Raw genomic sequence first — 17850 nt, forward strand, 5'->3', positions numbered from 1 at the left:
GTCACGGACCACCCTTTGGTGATGGGAAATGACGTTACCAGTCCCCTTGGGGCAGGAGATAGAAGCTAATCTGTGCCAGAGATTCACCTGAGTCCTGAATGAGTAAGGGATGCCGACTCAGACTTAGAAAATACAGGGACTCTCTCAAGGGAAACTTGAGTCTGGGAGGACCTGTTCTGGGTTGTCCTGTTTGGAATCCAGACAGCTCGCCTCGCTGGAAACCCTTGGCATAAATCCCAGCTCCACTACTTCCTGCCAGTGGGACCTTGGCTGTTTAGCTTCTGTGAGCCTCCGTTTCCATATCTGCAAAATGGAGAGTGTCATTTGTTCTGCGTTCGCTGCTCCAGCCCACGCTGTGACTGGCTCCTACTAACGCGACTTCTCCCACCACCCTCTCCTTCCTTTCAGAGTTCGAGTGCCCAGCTCTGCCCCAGGAGCCCAGGCTGCCCTGTCAGTGCCATAGTTGCCGCAGGAGTGGAGCCATGAGCTGTGTCCTAGGCGGTGTCGTCCCCTTGGGACTGCTGTTCCTGGTCTGCGGATCCCAAGGCTACCTGTTGCCCAACGTCACTCTCTTAGAGGAACTGCTCAGCAAATACCAGCACAACGAGTCTCACTCGCGGATCCGCAGGGCCATCCCGAGGGAGGACAAGGAGGAGATCCTCATGCTTCACAACAAGCTTCGGGGCCAGGTGCAGCCCCCCGCCTCCAACATGGAGTCCATGGTGAGCGCTGGCTCCGGCCACAGAGGCTGGCACGAGGGGTGGGGCCCGGGCTACCAGCCTGCTCTGATCCCCAGCCAGTGTGCAATGGCTGGTTTGGGGTCTCCTCTGGCAGGCAAGCATCCCGACTCTGTTCTATTCTGTTTGTTTGTTTTGAGACAGGGTCTCTCTCTGCCCCCGAGGCTGGAGTGCAATGGTGCAATCATCATGCCCTGAAACCTCAGACTTCCGGGGTTCAGCGGTCCTGCTTCAGCCTCCCTGGTAGCTGCAACCATAGGCATGCACCATGGTGCCCAGCTAGATTTTAAATATTTTGTAGAGATTTGTCTTGCTCTGTTGCCCAGGCTGGTCTTGAACTGCTAGGCTCCAGCAATCCTCCTGTCTCAGACTTCCCAAGTGCTAGGATGATTGGCACAAGCCACCATGTCTGGCTCTGGCTGTGTTCTTGATGTGCTGCCAAAACAATACACGTGGGTTCCCCGAGCAAAGCCTGCCTCACTGCCTTCATGCCACTCTTGGTAGCTCCACTGGTAACTCAGCTCTTGGCTCTTCCTACCTGGAAGCCCTCCCGGAGGCAGAGTGGGGAGGAGCCTGGGGCCGGGCTTTGCTGCTGCGGATCTCGGCTCTGCACAGGCTAGCTACATGACCTTGAGACCTCCGTAGCCAGTGTGAGTCTCACTGTCCCTTTTGAGAGTACTTCCTCGCGTGGTTCCCGTTACAGTGAGATGAGCTGAGGCTGTGAAGGGTCCAGCACAGACTAACCCTGCCTCCCTTGACCCCTAGTCTTTGCTAACCAGGAAGGAGCCAATGCTGACAGAAGACAGCCAAGGTCAGCCCTCCTGGGTGCTTGTTATGTGTGTTGTAGGTATGGTTGGAGGATGCTGCCATTTGTCCCCCAGTTCCAGCGTGGAAAGTTCCTTCCTGGCCGGTTTTCCAGAATGGTGGGGAACTGGACCACAGTCTTTGAGGGTCACTCCTTCTCCACCAACCAGGAGCCTCCACGTTGTTCATCCATCAGCTATGAATGGCTTTTTAAACATACTCACGTTCCAGCCTGGGTAACGTGGCAAAACCCTGTCTCCACAAAAAATACAAAAGTGACCGGGCGCGGTGGCTCAAGCCTGTAATCCCATCACTTTGGGAGGCTGAGGCGGGTGGATCATGAGGTCAAAAGATCGAGACCATCCTGACCAACATGGTGAAACCCCATCTCTACTAAAAATACAAAAATTAGCTGGGCGTGGTGGCATGCGCCTGTAGTCCCAGTTACTCAGGAGGCTGAGGCAGGAGAATTGCCTGAACCCGGGAGGTGGCGGTTGCAGTGAGCCAAGATTTTGTCACTGAACTCCAGCCCGGTGCCTGGTGACAGAGTGAGACTCTGTCTCAAAAAAAAAAAAAAAAAAAAATCCAAAAGTTAGCTGGTCGCGGTGGTACACACCTGTAGTTCCAGGTACTGGGGGGTGGGAGCTGAGGAAGGAGGGTCGCTTGAGCCCAGGAGGTTGAGGCTACAGTGAGCTGAGTCTGTGCCACTGCACTCCAGCCTGGGTGACACAGCAGGATCCTGTCTCAAAAAACAGACCAGGCACAATTGTAATCCCAGCACTTTGAGAGACCGAGGCGGGTGGATCACCTGAGGTTGGGAGTTCGAGACCAGCCTGACCAACATGGAGAAACCCCATCTCTACTAAAAATACAAAATTAGCCAGGCATGGTGGCACATGTCTATAATCCCAGAGTCTGACTCTTTGCCACTTTGGGGTACAGACATTGTCCTGTCTTTGGAATGCATCCACGGTCCCTGCTGTGACTGCTCTGGTAGACATGATGCAGTCTCATCTGCATCTTTAAAGCTGTGGTCACGTTCCTTTGTCACAGGCTGAGCTGGCCCGGGTGATGACCCCTGTCTCCCCAACAAAGCTGCCACAGAGGGTCATGGCATGAGTGTCGAGTGGCTATTATGTGCCGCGTGCACTGTGTCCTCTTTAATCCTGACAGTAATCCTGGAAAACAGAAAGTATTAGCGTGAATTTGTGGAGGAGAAAGCTGGGGCTCGGAGAGATTCGCACAAACCACGTGGCTACCGATGCTGAGGCTGTGATTCAAAGCCGCCCCGCCTGTCCCCACAGCCTGCACGTGGTAGATGTTAATACGTATTTATTGTTTTTGTTTGTTTGTTTTTGAGACAGAGTCTCTCTCTCTTGCCCTGGCTGGAGGGCAGTGGTGCCATCTTGGCTCACTGCAACCTCGAGCTCCCAGGTTCATGTGATTCTTCTGACTCAGCCTTTTGAGTAGCTGGGATTACAGGTGCCCACCACCACACCCAGCTAATTTTTTGTATTTTTAGTAGAGATGCGGTTTCACCATGTTGGCCAGGCAGGTCACGAACTCCTGATCTCAAGTGATCCTCCCACCTCGGCCTCCCAAAGGTCTGGGATTACAGGCATGAGTCTCCATGCCCGGCCTATACATATTTATTGAATATGTGGGTAGGAGGCAGGCTGGCCTCCCGGCTCTGCTTCTCTGCCTTCCACACACCTGGGATTTAATCAACTGGTGAATTCTATGCATTTTTGAGTGCCTCTCGTGTGCCCAGCAATCGTGAGAGGTGGACCAAGCAGATGAGGTCTCCGTCCACACTGCACTTCCAGACTAGTGTAGCCGGGAAGTATTTGTGGAGCACCTTCGATGTGCCAGGCACTGTCCTGGATTCCGGGAGGAGGCATGGTTACGAGTTGTGCAGAGTCCGATGAAGAAATACGGGAGCTAGAAGAAAGAATGTCAGGTGTGGGAGAAACCAGACTGAGCTGGAGGGGGAGGGTGGCCCGCTCTGCGGAGGAACCGTCTCGGTTAAGACCTGAAGGATGAGAGTGCGTGAGCAAGCATGCAGGGAAGGGTGTTCTGGGCAGAGGGAACAGAAGGTGTGAAAGCCACCACTGCCTTGTGAGTCTCTTTCCTTAAGGGGAGAAAAGCTTGGGGTCTCAGAGGAGCTCTCAAAAAGCCAGCAGGGCCATGGCTCATTTCTGAGGGAGTGACGTCATTGGAAGAGGTCAGAGAGGCAGGCAGGGGCAAAGCACACAGGGCTTTGAGGTTAGGTGAGGAGCCTGCCTTTTAGTCTATGAGGAATAGGGTTTTGGTGCTGAAATGGTGAAAATGAAAAAAAAAAAGAAGAAACAGGGTTTTTTGCAGGGGAGGATACATTTATGACTGTGAAGCACTTCTTTTTTTATTTTTATTTTTGAGATGTGGTTTCGCTCTTTCACCCAGGCTGGAGTGAAGTGAAGATCTTGGTTCAGGGCAACCCCTGCCCCCTGGGTTCAAGCAATTCTCCTGCCTCAGCCTCCCAAGGGTCTGGGATTATAGGCGCCTACCACCACGCCTGGCTAATTTTTGTGTTTTTAGTAGAGACAGCGTTTGCCATGTTGGCCAGGCTGGTCTTTAACTCCTGATCTCACGTGATCTACATACCTTGGCCTCCCAAAGTGCTGGGATTCCAGGCGTGAGCTCAGGCAGCGGTGAAGACGTCTCCTGTGCAGGGGAGAGGATTGCGGGGCCCAGTGGGAGGCAGCGAGGCTGCTGGGAGGTGGCTCTGACAGGCAGGTGATGGGCAGGTGAGGGGTGATGGGGCAGGACTTGGGTGGGAGATGGGGAGCGAAGAACAAGAGCCCCTCCAAAGACCTGGGAGGCGTTGTCCATGGGTCTGGGCAACACTGGCTTTCTCTTTGGGCTTTCTCTCTTTCTCCAAACTCTGGAGGCAGTGTGTGAAAGGCTCCTGGGAGCAGCAGCCCAGCCTGAGCGCGGCTTCTGAAGGGGTGGAGCAGAGGCTGGAAGACCTGCAAGCCTTCCCGCAGAGCCGCCGGCTCTCCCTCCTGTCTCCTTTCGCCTGAACAGGCTCCCTTCCTCTTCTAAGTCCTCCCTGCCTCCCTGCCTTCCTTCCTCCTTCCTTCCTCCCACCCTCCCTCCCTTCCTTCCTCCCTCCTTCCTCCCTCCTTCCTCCCTCCCTTCCTCCTACCCTCCCTACCTCCCTGCCTTCCTTCCTCCTCCCTTCCTCCCTCCCTTCCTCCCACCCTCCCTACCTCCCTGCTTTCCTTTCTCCTTCCTTCCTCCCTCCCTTCCTCCCACCCTCCCTACCTCCCTCCCTTCCTTCCTCCTTCCTTCCTCCCTCCCTACCACCCTCCCTTCCTTCCTCCCTCCCTTCCTCCCTCCCATCTTTCCTTCCTGGCTTTCTTTCTTTTTCTTTCAATAGTCTTACTCTGTCACCCAGGCTGGAGTGCAATGGCGCAATCTCGGCTCACTGCAATCTCCACCTCCCAGGTTCAAGCGATTCTCCTGCCTCATACTCCTGAGTAGCGGGGTTTACAGGCACCCACCACCACACCTGGCTAATTTTTGTAGTTTTAGTAGAGGCACAGTTTCACCATGTTTGCCAGGCTGCTCTCGAACTCCTGACCTCAAATGATCCAGCCACCTCAGCCTCCCAAAGTGCTGGGATTACAGGCATGAGCCACAGTGCCCAATGTTAGTTTTACTTTTTCGCCCCCAGTTTCTAAGGGCAGAGGGGGCTTGTTGGAAAATTCTGTTGGAAGAGTTGCTTTATGAGAAATGAAAGGAAAGGGGCCGCAGGAACATTGAGACCCATCGAATGTCCCATCTGCACAACCCTGGTGGCTTGGCCTTGGTCCTTGTGGGGCAAGGAGGCCCCACGCCTCTCTGGAGAGGTTGTCGGCATCTGGGACTGGAGCTTGACTGAGCTGCCACCCCCAGGATCCCAGATGCTTCCTGCCTCCTGGTCTGGAGCAGGCTGGGTTCGTGCGGGTCTTTTTCTCCCTGAACTGTGCGGTCCTCTGCTTTCACACCAGACTTAGCACCAGTGAAAGGAGCTTCTTTGCAGCAGGGAAAGTCAGGCTGCCTGGCAGCCATAGGGGGCCTTTCATGTTTTCCTATTTGCTGACTTGGTGATGTTTCAGGATCGGAGTTGGGGACTGGGTCCTTTGGTCTAAAAGGCTGGCCTTCTGGGGAGGCTGAGCCTTCATGGATGTTACTGAGGCTGCCTCAGAGCAGGGGGCTGAAAGGAAGGGAAGGCAGAAGCCCCGCCACTCTGCCCATCGCCTTCAGCCCTGTGCTGCCTTGCCCCGCTGCTCTTGTTCACACCCAGATGGCAATGCAGATTTGAGAGAGCGTCTCGGAAACGTGGCGTCCTGCTAAACCCTGCCCGCTGTGGCTTCACGCCACAGCCCTTCCAAACAGCCTCAGCACTAAAAGGTGGATTCTAAAACCCCAAAGAGTTGAGCAGCCTGTTCTGACATGAGTGGACAGGCTCTGGGGCCAGCCTGCCTCCTCCAGCTCTGTCCCTGGCCAGCTGTGTGACTTCGGGCAGATTGCTTAGCCTGTCTATGTTCTCACCTGCACGATGGGAACAAGAAACCCCCTCACAGGGCTGTCTGGAGGGGGTGACGAGGTGATGTGTGATCAGTTCCGAGCAAACGTGAACACTGTTATTTAGCATATTGCGTTAGCATATTTCAGTTACTTATTATTTTAGTGGGGTGGGTCTGCCACTTGGTTACAGTATGCAAAGCAGGAAGAGCCCCCTTTGTAGCCAGACAAGAGGGGGTTGTCAAAGCCTTCCTGGCTGTGTGACCTCAGGCAGGTTACTTCACCTCTCTGATACTCAAGGTTTGTTGTCCCTTGGCGGTTGAGGAGTCTTGGTGGGACAGGGGGAGAGAGGGAAGCGTGGGTGCCGTTGTGTTGGGCAGTTACTTCCTGCCGGGGGCTCCCAGGGCTAAGGCGGGACCGTCTTCCACAAGCATCTGCTGTGTGCCTGGGGCTGGGTGTGCAGAGGGAGGGAGGCCAGCCTCTGTCTGCTCAGAGGGGGAGCATCCGTCGGGAGGACTCCAGGGAGGAAGCAAAGCGTCAGCTGCCGGCTGGGACTGGGGGCTGTCTGGTGTCTGTTCCCTGCAAGGGAGAAAGGACACGCGTGCTCTGTTCATGGGGTTCTGTCCCCAGGAGTCGCGTGTGTTCCTGAGGAGGTTAGGCTGCAGAGCCTGTCTTCAGAGTCTCTACCCAGACCCCTGCCCAGACCCCTGCCCAGGCCCTGCTGATTCAGGATGGGCCGTGCTGGGAGGTAAGCAGGGCTGGGCAAGCTGAAGACATCACTTGTCAATTTGTTTTTATTGTGGTAAAATATACGAACTATAAAATTGACCATTTTAACCATTTTGAAGGGTGAAGTTCTGTGGTATTAAGTTCACACTGCGGCCAGCCCTGCCGTCCGCCTCTGGCACTGCCTTTTCTCTCTCTCTCTCTTTTCCCTCCCTCCCCCCCTCCCTCCCTCCCCCCCTTCCTTCCCTCTTTTCTTTTTTTTTTTTTTTTTTTTTTGAGACGGAGTTTCGCTCTTGTTACCCTGGCTGGAGTGCAATGGCGCGATCTCGGCTCACCGCAACCTCCGCCTCCTGGGTTCAGGCAATTCTCCTGCCTCAGCCTCCTGAGTAGCTGGGATTACAGGCACGCACCACCATGCCCAGCTGATGTTTTTTGTATTTTTAGTAGAGACGGGGTTTCACCATGCTGACCAGGATGGTCTCGATCTCTTGACCTTGTGATCCACCCGCCTCGGCCTCCCAAAGTGCTGGGATTACAGGCTTGAGCCACCGCGCCCGGCCTTTCTTTCTTTCTTTCGAGTCTCATTTTGTGCAGGCCTAGCTAATTTTTTTATTTTTAGTAGAGATGGGTTTCACCACGTTGGCCAGGCTGGTCTCCAACTCCTGACCTCAAGTGATCTGCCCGCCTTGGCCTCCCAAAGTGCTGGGATGACGGGCACGAGCCACTGCGCCCGGTCCATCTCAGGTACTTTCTATCTTCCGACTGGAAAGTGGCACCCATTCATCTCAGGGCCCCTCTTGCTGTGTGGCCCCGCAGGTGGCCAGTGAGAGTCTAAAATCCCCTGCAAGGGATGTCAGCTGCTTTTCCCTGCAGGCCTGAGTGCGGCTGATGTGGATAAAGCCTCCCTGACTGCAGCCAGGCCCTGGGCTGGGCATCCCCTCCTAGGTTTCCCGTCCCCATGACTGCGCACAGTGAGGGCTGTGGACATGCCCACATTACAGATGAGGACAGTGAGGCTCAGAGAGGGCAACCGCATGCCTAGGCGCACACAGCCATTCCAGGACCTGCATGCAGAGCACCGATCCAGCACCCCACGGATAACTTCTCATTTCCAGCCCTTGGTCTAGGAATAGCATCAGCTTATTACCTGTGTGGGCCACACACAACTGCATACATGGAGACAGCTCCGGCTCCAGGGTCCTGAAGACCTGGGTTCAAGTCCTGGTTCTGCAGCCGGCTGGCTGTGGGACCCAGGGAAATTGGCGTTGCTTTTCCAAGCCTTGATTTGCTTGCCTGTGAGATGGGGATAAGAAAGGTCTGCTGTTAGGATAAGAGGCCCCCTGTTAGGATGTAATGAAAAGATTGGGGTAAAGCCCAAGGCCTGGTGTGCATGGAACATGTGTAAGGAGAGGAAGCCGTGGTCATCAGGATGGGCTCCCAGGCCAAGACCGTCCCTAGAGATGGCTGCTGACCTCCCCCTTTTCTTCCACACAGCGCACCACATTAGCCTTCAGAGGTCACTCAGCAGGGCCACTCCTGTTTCACAGACACTGAGGCCCAGAGAGAAGGCACCTGCCCAGGACCTCTGGCAAGTTAGAGGCCCAACAGGAGGCCTGAGGATGGGCTTGGAGCTGGCACCTCTGGCCTGCCACGCCCCCCTGGCTGATTCAGGAAGCCGGAGATACAGCCGCAGAGCACTGGCTGTGGGCTCAGTGGGGGCCCAGGCTGGGGTGTTGCTGCATTTATGTTTCTTACGCCTCTCCCTCATCCTTGCCTCCTGGTGCCTGTTTCTCCTCCTCCTGCAGACCTGGGACGATGAGCTGGAGAAGTCAGCGACAGCATGGGCCAGCCAGTGCATCTGGGAGCACGGGCCCACCAGTCTCCTGGTGTCCATCGGGCAGAACCTGGCCGCCCACTGGGGCAGGTAAGAGCCAGAAGCTCCCCTGCAGCTGCTGAAGGTCCCCATTGCCATGTGCCAGGCTCAGCACTTGTGCCCATTGTCAAGTTTAGCCTGCAAAGACACCATCCATCCCATCGATATTTGGGCAAACTGAGGCTCAGCACCCAGGAACACTCCTGAGTAACTGACAAAATGTATTCAAGCTTGGTTGGCTGACCCCAGACACTGAGGATTGATTAAAGTGTATGGTTTGGGTTTTCTTTCTTTCTTTCTTTGAGACAGGGTCTGATTCTGTCACCCAGCATGGAGTGCAGTGGCTCACTGCAACCTCCACCTCCCAGGTTCAAGAGATTGTCAAGCCTCAGCTCCCCAGTAGCCACGACTGTAGGCATGTGCCAGCACGCGTGGCTACTTTTCTTATTTTTTTGGTATAGACAGAGTTTCATCATGTTGTCCAGGGTGGTGTCGAACTCTTGGCCTCAAGTGATCCACCCCCCTCGGCCTCCTCCAGTGCGGGGATGACAGGCATGGGCTACCATGCCCGGCCTGTAGTTTGGGTTTTCCATTCCATCTGCTGTGCTGGGTTCTTGAGTCCCCTGTTCCTGTGGGGTGAGCTGCTGTGTTCGTGGTGGGCCATTTCTGTCTGGCTCTGCACATGGTTTCAGGCTGAGCCGGGTTCGTTCCACCCTGTTGGCCTGATGCCGTTTGCCTTTCCCATGTCATCCAGCCATCAGGAGACTCATTAACTTCTCCAGACCCCCAAGGCTGCTTTGTCTAGCAGTGTTTTGTCTCCGGTAGGAGGCATTGATGGTTGTCTGTTAAATGCAGCCGACTGGCCTTCCCCAAAGTAACCTGGACCACGTATCTGTGCTCCCCAAGAGGCCGGAAGTCCCTCCTGGGGGCTGAGGGCTGGTCTCATTGGGGTAAGTGGAAAAATGTCTTTTGACCACGCCTAGGGCAACAACTAATGTCCACATAAGACCAGTGAGTGTGCCATGCCCAAGGCCAGAATGCACATCCTCAGACCCATCCAGGACGTGGACCAACATCCGTTTTGTCCTAATTCTTGAAAAGTTGCACTGGGCGTCAGCCTCTTAAAATGTAGGTGAGGGTTTGCTTTCACTTCGCACAGAGGGATTTCCTAGCCTGGGTGTCATCTGGCCACAGGCAACCACACCTTCCTCTGCATCCGTGCGTTTCCAGGACAAACCGAGCAGGTGTCACGGCAGATCAGCTGCGACTGCACAGAGGCAGGTCCGCACCATGGTTTTTCTCTGCTGAAGTTAGCTTTTATAAAAACCATCTTACAATAACATGAAAGGAAAGCGTCCAAAGCGAGGAGGCCTGTATTCCACCAGCTGGTTCGGCTCTTTGCATGTTTCTGGGCTCCTTTGTGGCACTTGGCTGGGCGCCGACATAGTTTTACAGCATTGCGACTGTGGCCTGGATCGCTTTGAAATCTCTTTCTTCTTTTCTCCTTTTCATACAATATCGGGACATTTTCAAGGATACAGTGGTCACGAGTGTCGCCCTGCAAATGCCCGAATGGTCCCTCTGCGGACAGACCACAGTTGACACGACGGCTCTTGCAGATTCATTTTTGGTTTTTGCTTTTCATTTTGCCTCACTTGAATGGTTTCATTAGGATTACTCCTGAGAAGCGGGATTGATGGGCCAAAGGGCACAGAGACTTCCCCCTTCTTAAGGAATTTTGCTAACTTGCTTTGCAAAAGAGCCCTGGGGCAGCTGTGGGTTCCTTTCCCCACAGCCATGCCAGCGCCAGCCTTGAGTCTGTGTGACCTCGAGCCTGCGGGAAAGCGGATGAGAGGCCAGCAGCCTTCTGCTCCTGCCTCCTCCCTGTGTGCACGTCTTTCCGCAAATGGCCCCAGGGCACGCCGCTGGCCGCTGACTGCTGACCGCTGCCACCTGTCAGCTTCCAGACAGTAATTGTTACAAGACCTCTAACTGCCTCCCTCACCACACAGCCCTTAAAATGGTCATTTCCCCTGAGAGCGTTTTCTCTTCATTGAAACCACTTTGTTTATACTTGCTGGTAACAGTGTGACTGGACTTGCACCCAGTTTCGTTGTTTCCCTAGTTTAAAAAAAAAGAAAGGCCGGGCGCGGTGGCTCACACCTGTAATCCCAGCCTCTCCCCGCAAAAAAGACATGAGTGTATTTAAAGGCTGTGTAGAGAAAAATATTAACTAAACCACGGAGAGGACACCCCCTGTAGCAGGAAAGAGTGAAGGCTGGAAACAAATCCAGCCTCGGAGGACAGGGCAAAGGGGTCCCTGTCGCCCCGCGAAGAGGAGCATCCAGCCTCAGGTTTCAGTGTCGTCATGGTCAGCTGCTTTCCTCAGCTGCTGGGGGACCCAGAAACCCACACACAAAGCCAAAAGCTCATTCAAGAGAAGCCTCCAAGTGCACAGAGCTTTGCAGTCAGGTGTGCAAACACTTTAAGGAACTTTTTTTTTTTTTTTGAGATGGAGGCTTGCTCTGTTGTGCAGGGCGGAGTGCAATAGTGCCATCCTGGCTTATAGCAACACCTGCCTTCCAGGTTCAAGTGATTCTCCTGCCTCAGCCTCCCGAGTAGCTGGGATCACAGGTGCACACCACCACGCCCAGCTAATTCTGTGTTTTTTGTAGAGACTGGGTTTTGCCATGTTCGCCAGGCTGGTCTCGAACTCTTGGTCTCAAGTGATCCACTTACCACAGCCTCTCAAAGTGCTGGGATTACAGGGATAGCCTCTGTGCCCAGCCTAAGAAACTATCTTTTTTCTTTTTTTTTTTTTTTTTTTTTTTTGAGATGGAGTCTCCCTCTGTCGCCCAGGCTGGAGTGCAGTGGCATGATCTCAGCTTCAGTTCACTGCAACCTCTGCCTCCCGGGTTCAAGCAATTTTCTGCCTCAGCCACTCAAGTAGCTGGGATTACAGGCATGTGCCACCGTGCCTGGCTAATTTTTGCATTTTTAGTAGAGACGGGGTTTCACTATGTTGGCTAGGCTGGTCTCGAACTTCTGACCTCAAGTGATCCACCTGCCTCGGCCTTCCAACATGCCAGGATTACAGGCGTGAGCCACTGCGCTCAGCCAGAAACTTCTTAAGATTTTATCAGCTGGAGCACCACCCTGGGCTCCTCCCTGTCAAGGAGAATCTCAGGCACTGTTGACAGCTCCTGGGCAGCCACCAGCTGCACCTGCCCCTGGACGTCCTCCGTGAGGTCATCGCTTCATGCCCACCACCCCTTTGCTTCAGCCTCAGCTGCCAAGGTTGGCACCTTTTTTTTTTTTTTTTTTCCAGACAGGGTCTTGCTCTGTCGCCCAGGGTGGAGTGCAGTGGTGCGATCTCAGCTCACTGCAACCTCCGCCTCCCAGATTCAAGTGATTCTCCTGCCTCAGCCTCCCATGTAGCTGGGATTGCAGGTATGCACTACCACAGCCAGATAATTTTTAAAAATTTTTTTTAGTAGAGACGGGGTTTTGCCACGTCAGCCAGGCTGGTCTCGAACTCCGGACCTCAGGTGATTGCTTGCCTCAGCCTCCCAACATGCTGGGATTACAGGCATGAGCTACCATGTTCAGCCTCAAATGAACTCACGTCTTAACCAGGTTTTGTCCTGGGCAATAATATCTGTGAAATATGGGCTCATGGGCTGGGTATTCTTTCTCCAATGTACCTGAAAACAAACACCTAATTGACAAGAAAAAGGACTCATTGCTAGCCAGGTTAAGAGTTTCCTGCACATGCAGGTGGTATGTGGGCCACCTGGGGAGCCTAATAGAGACCCCAGGTGAGCTCGTCACTGATAATGGTTTTAAGCACCTGTACCAGGTGCTGCTGGAATTAGGGGCTGTTCCCTTGCCTTGGCCTCCCTCCCTCCTATCGGCCCGTGGCTGCTGCTGGAATTGGGGGCTGTTCCCCCGCCTCGCCCTCCCTCCCTCCTACCCGCCCGTGGCTGCTGCGGCCTCCATTGGCAGGTGGCGGGAGGGGCTGGGACGTGGCTGTTTCTGCTCTGCAGGTATCGCTCTCCCGGCTTCCACGTGCAGTCCTGGTATGACGAGGTGAAGGACTACACCTACCCCTACCCGAGCGAGTGCAACCCCTGGTGTCCGGAGAGGTGCTCGGGGCCCATGTGCACGCACTACACACAGGTACCTTGGGGACTGGCCGCGACCCCAGCCCTGCACCCTAATCGCAGTCGTTTACCCCCTGCCCCTGCGGGACTGACCGAATCTGTAAAACCTCTGTGCTGTTGTTGCCTTAACATTTAAAAATTCAGTTCTGTGCCAGCTACAGCTGCTGGAATAAGCTGTTTGTCACTGGCAAGGCCAGAAACAGAGTGAGCACTACAAACTCTTTTTTTTTTTTTTTTTTGGCTTGGAGACAGGGTCTTGATGCCACCTGGTCTGGAGTGCCATGGCATGATCTTAGCTCAGTGCAGCACCAAACTCCTGGGCAAGCAGTCCTCCCACCTCAGCCTCCTGAGTACCTGGGACTGCAGGTGTGCACTACCGGGCCCAGATAATTTTTGTAGTTTCTGTAGAGGTGGGTCTGGCTATGTTTTCCAGGCTGGTCTCCAACTCCTGCGATCCTCCTCCTCCAGCTTCCCCGAGAGCTGGGATTACAGGTGTGAGCTGCTGCACTCAACCAAGGAAAGTTTTAGGGCAATTTGACACTGCTGGGGCATTTTCATTGTGTGATGATTTTTTTGCTTTCTTTTTTTTTTTTTTTTTTTTTTTTTTTTTTTTTGAAATGGAGTCTCGCTCTGTCACCCAGGCTGGAGTGCAGTGGCGCAATCTTGGCTTACTGCAATCTCCACCTCCCAGGTTCAAGCGATTCTCCTGCCTCAGCCTCCTGAGTAGCTGGGATCACAGGCATGTGCCACCACGCCCAGCTAATTTTTGTATTTTTAGTAGAGAAGAGGTTTCTAATAAAAATAGTTCTGACCTCACCATGTTGGTCTGGCTGGTCTTGAACTCCTGACCTCGTGATCCACCCGCCTCAGCCTCCCAAAGTGCTGGGATTACAGGCGTAAACCACTGCTCCTGGCCCACTTGCTTGCTTTTTGAGAAAATCCATGTATCTTCAGTGAGCTAGGGACTAATATCTGCCTCCCCAACTCTCTACCGCAAACCACTTCAGTGCTAGCACCTTATACATCCAGCTGGATTGCGTCACCCTTTTGTGCCTTGTCCCTTGAGCTGTGACAAACAGATGTCATCTTTTCAGATAGTTTGGGCCACCACCAACAGGATTGGCTGTGCTGTGAACACCTGCCGGAGGATGACAGTCTGGGGAGACGTTTGGGAGAATGCGGTGTACCTCGTCTGCAATTATGCTCCCAAGTAAGACAAGTTGACGTGTTTGTATGGGTGGGAGTTCAGATGTGTTTGCTTGCCCTGGAGCACCCACTTAAAACCGGCTTATGCAGCAGAGTCTTTATTATCTCACATAACAAGGAGTCTGGACTTCGGTGCATCTGAGTTAGCTTAATAGCTCAGCAGAGACAACAAGGACTCAGGTCCTTTTCATCTTCCTGTCGTGCCATTCTCTCCTTATGGTCCCAAGATGGCTGCAGAGCACCAACATCACATCTCCCCAAGCAGAGGGAAGGATGGTAAAAAGCCTCTCTCCTTAGGTCTTCCACACACGGACACACTTTCTACTTATGTTGGCCAGAATTAGACCAATCATAGGTGAGGGGGAACAAGACTGCCCCAACTGGCTTTTCAAGACATCCTCTGGGACCAGCTGAACAGAGTCAGAAGCGTGAATAGCTGCTGGCTGCACAGCCGGCATGGCCTGCCCTGGCTGTGTGATTATTTTTCTCTGAAAACATGCAGTAGACAGCACCCTAGAAAACACACGTTCCCACGTAGCCTTGCTTCTCTGTTTCCCCGAAGAGGGTCGGCACGCAGCCTCCTCTGCCTACAGCACGCTCACATCATCAATGTGGTATCCAGTCCTGACTCATTTGCTCATGGGACAAATATGTGCTGATTCTTGGAGAGCCGTTCCCCCTGCTCACGGCCTGAGGTTTGCGCTTGCCACTGCTGGCCACCACTGTTCTCCCCTGTGTCCTGCTCAGAGTGGGCCCCGGGCATGTTTGCTTAGTGACTGAATGAAAAGGGAGTGACCTCATTTATTTGTTTTGGGTCAGAAGCAGTTGTGAAAAGGTGGGATGAAGGGGGAATCGCTGAGGTTGGGAGGAAAAATAGAAGGTCTCCCAAAACCATCTGGCACGTTTGCAGTGGCAGGGCCGCTGGGCAGCCCACATGGATAAGCTGAGGGTATGTCATTGCCCAGGAGAGACGCAGGCCCCAGGCAAGAGCAGCAGGCTGGTCCAAGGTGGTGCAATTCCCAGTCCAGCAGCAGGTGGAAATGAAATCATTTGACTTGACTCTGTATAAAAAATAGACACTACATGGTCCTATCAGAAATGAAATTCTTTCCTTCTGTAGCCACCCCCTGCTTCCTTAAAAAGAGTAATAAGTGGCCAGGTGCAGTGGCTCACACCTGTAATCACAGCACTTTAGGAGGCTGAGGCAGGCAGATCACCAGGTCAGGAGATCGAGACCATGGTGGCCAACATGATGAAACCCCGTCTCTACAAAATACAAAAATTAGCTGGGTATGGTGGCGTGGGCCTGTAGTCCCAGCTACTGGGGAGCCTGAGGCCAGAGAATCGCTTGAGCCCTGGAGGAGGAGATTGCCCTGAGCTGAGATCGCAGCACTGCACTCCAGCCTGGACAGCAGAACGAGACTGCTTTTCAAAATAAAGGAATAACCTGCATGTGGTAAAATATACTCATCTTTTTTTTTTTTTTTTCCTGAGCTGAAGTTTCCTCTGTTGCCCAGGCTGGAGTGCAGTGATGTGATCTCGGCTCACTGCAACCTCCGCCTCCAGGGTTCAAGTGATTCTGCTGCCTCAGCCTCCCAAGCAGCTGGGATTACAGGCATCTGCCACCACGCCCAGCTAATTCTTCTATTTTTTAGTAGAGATGGGGTTTCACTGTGTTGGCCAGGCTGGTCTCAAACTCCTGACCTTGTGATCTGCCTGCCTTGGCCTCCCAAAGTGCCTGGATTATAAGCGTGAGCCATCGTGCCTGGCCATATACTCACCCTAAGTATACAGCCTGACACGTTCTCACAATGCATTAGTCTTTGGGGCTGCAACAACAGATGCCACAGCCTTGGCAGCTTACACATCAGAACTTTATCTCTACCATTCTGGAGGCCGGAAGTCCCCCAGATCAAGGTGTGGCAGTGTCGGGCTCCGGTCGGGGCTCTTCCTGTCTCAGCAATGGCCGCCTTCTTGCATGGTGGTGAGACATGAGGATGCCTGTCCTATTGGATCAGGCCTTCACCTGTTGACTTCATTTAACTTTAGCTAATTTCCTCAAGGCCCCATCTCCAAGTACAGTCACCCAGGGGTTCAGGCTTTGACCCTGGGATTTCGGGAGACAGATGCACTCAGTCCATGGCAGTGGCCCTCTACCTGTGTAGCGACCATCCAGATGGAGATGGACAGTGTTTCCCACGCCCCAGAGGCTCCTCGTGCCCCGCAAAGTGACCACCATTCCCGCGTCTTCCCCATGGGTCTGTGGTGTGGAGTGTGGACCTCACATGATGGGGGCCACACAGCACACTCCCTGTGCCCCCAAATGGTCTTTTGCTCAACATCACATCTGTGAGGTTTCCTGCGGGGTTGGGTGGTCACCGGTTCTTTCCTTTTGACCGCTGTGTGTCACTGCGTGCTGTCCACGGCCTCTTTCTTAGAAAGAGGGTCTGAGCCCCTGGGCTGTGCAGGACACTGTCCCACACACCAGGGTGGGGAGGGTGGCTGGGAGGGTGGCAGTGGGTGTGGTGGGGGCTCAGATCCCTTGAGGGGGATGCCCAGCCAGACAAGGGTGGAGTGGGTGTGTACCTAGAGGGCTTTGTGTGTGAGGGAAGCAGAGTAGGTACTTCATGGTGCTATTCAAAAATTAAGGAGACTGGCCATCGAGGTGGCTCATGCCTGGAATCCCAGCCTCCTTTGGCTGAGGCGAGGGAATCGCTTGAGCCCAGGAGCTCAAGACCAGCCTTGGCAACTGGCAAAACCCCATCTCTACAAAAAATAGAAGAAGTTAGCTGGGTGTGGTGGTGCATGCGTGTATTCCCCGCTCCTTGGGAGGCTGAGGTGGAAGGATTGCTTGAGCCCAGGAGGTTGAGGCTGCAGTGAGCTGTGATCACACCACTGCCCTCCAGCCTGGGTGACAGAGCAGGACTCCGTCTCAATAATTAAGAATACCGTTCATCTGCAGGGCCTGTTGCCCAGCCGGCCTTCCGTCAATGCCAACCCTGAGGATGAAGGATTGAGCTGGGAGTGTCGGTGGTGTGCTTTGTCTGAGGAAATAGAGAACCCTAGACTCACGGGGAAGCCTGGCAGCAGCAGTGGGATGTACCCACGACAGGGCCACGGTCATTGAAGAAACCGGCTGGGCTCCACCCAGACACGGGACGGGCTCTGAGCCCTCTCGGTCCTTTGGTGGCGGTCCTTGTCGGGGGGTCATCCCGAAGTCCTCTGGGGATTTGAGCAGAGGGTGTCTGAGCGGGGATGCCTCGTGGCATGGCACGGACACGGTCGTTCTGCCTCCGGAATGTGGGAGCGTGGGAGAGGCCATGTGCACGTCAGCATCAGAGAGTGCCCAGCCCTGGCCTGCCGCACCACACGGCACACAGGACCCTTGGTGAGGCCAGGCTGCTTCTGGGGCCACGGGAGGTTCTAGGCCATTCTGTAAGGATGGATCCTGTCAGACCCAATGTGTTTCCTGCCGATTGTCTTTGGCCGATGCTGGCAGAGCCCCTCCCCGTCTTCCCTGGAAAGCATCAGAGCATTTCCCCCACAAGCTTGTGGATTTCTTCCCCATGAGCCAGGTGACCAAGGGCTTCCCAAGGTCACTCCCACCGTCTCACAGCACCCCTGCTGCCTCATCCCTATTTTACAGAGAAGGAGACTGAGCCTGGGGCTGGGGCTGGAGGAGGCTGGCTGAGGGCACACGCTGGCAGCCTGGGGCCCAACCCGGGGAGCCCGCTCTTCACAGCCCAGGAGCTGCAGGAAGGGACTGGGGATTCTGACCGTCACTACTACC

General features: G+C 54.2%; 1 protein-coding gene across 2 annotated transcripts in view; it reads left to right on the forward strand.

The window, feature by feature from the left end:
• Window positions 1-17850, forward strand: part of CRISPLD2 (cysteine rich secretory protein LCCL domain containing 2) — a 117973-nt gene that overhangs the window by 20227 nt on the left and 79896 nt on the right. For both annotated transcript variants that reach the window (XM_032284588.1, XM_032284586.1), the window contains exons 2-5: window positions 409-722; window positions 8624-8742; window positions 12738-12870; window positions 13949-14064. In XM_032284588.1, the coding sequence (XP_032140479.1) occupies window positions 483-722; window positions 8624-8742; window positions 12738-12870; window positions 13949-14064 (608 nt within the window). In that variant the 5' untranslated portion in view covers window positions 409-482. The remainder of the gene's footprint in view (window positions 1-408; window positions 723-8623; window positions 8743-12737; window positions 12871-13948; window positions 14065-17850) is intronic.

The sequence above is a fragment of the Sapajus apella genome, unplaced genomic scaffold, assembly GCF_009761245.1.
Source record: "Sapajus apella isolate SASKATOON/1434 unplaced genomic scaffold, GSC_monkey_1.0 scaffold15, whole genome shotgun sequence".
Classification (NCBI taxonomy): domain Eukaryota; kingdom Metazoa; phylum Chordata; class Mammalia; order Primates; family Cebidae; genus Sapajus; species Sapajus apella.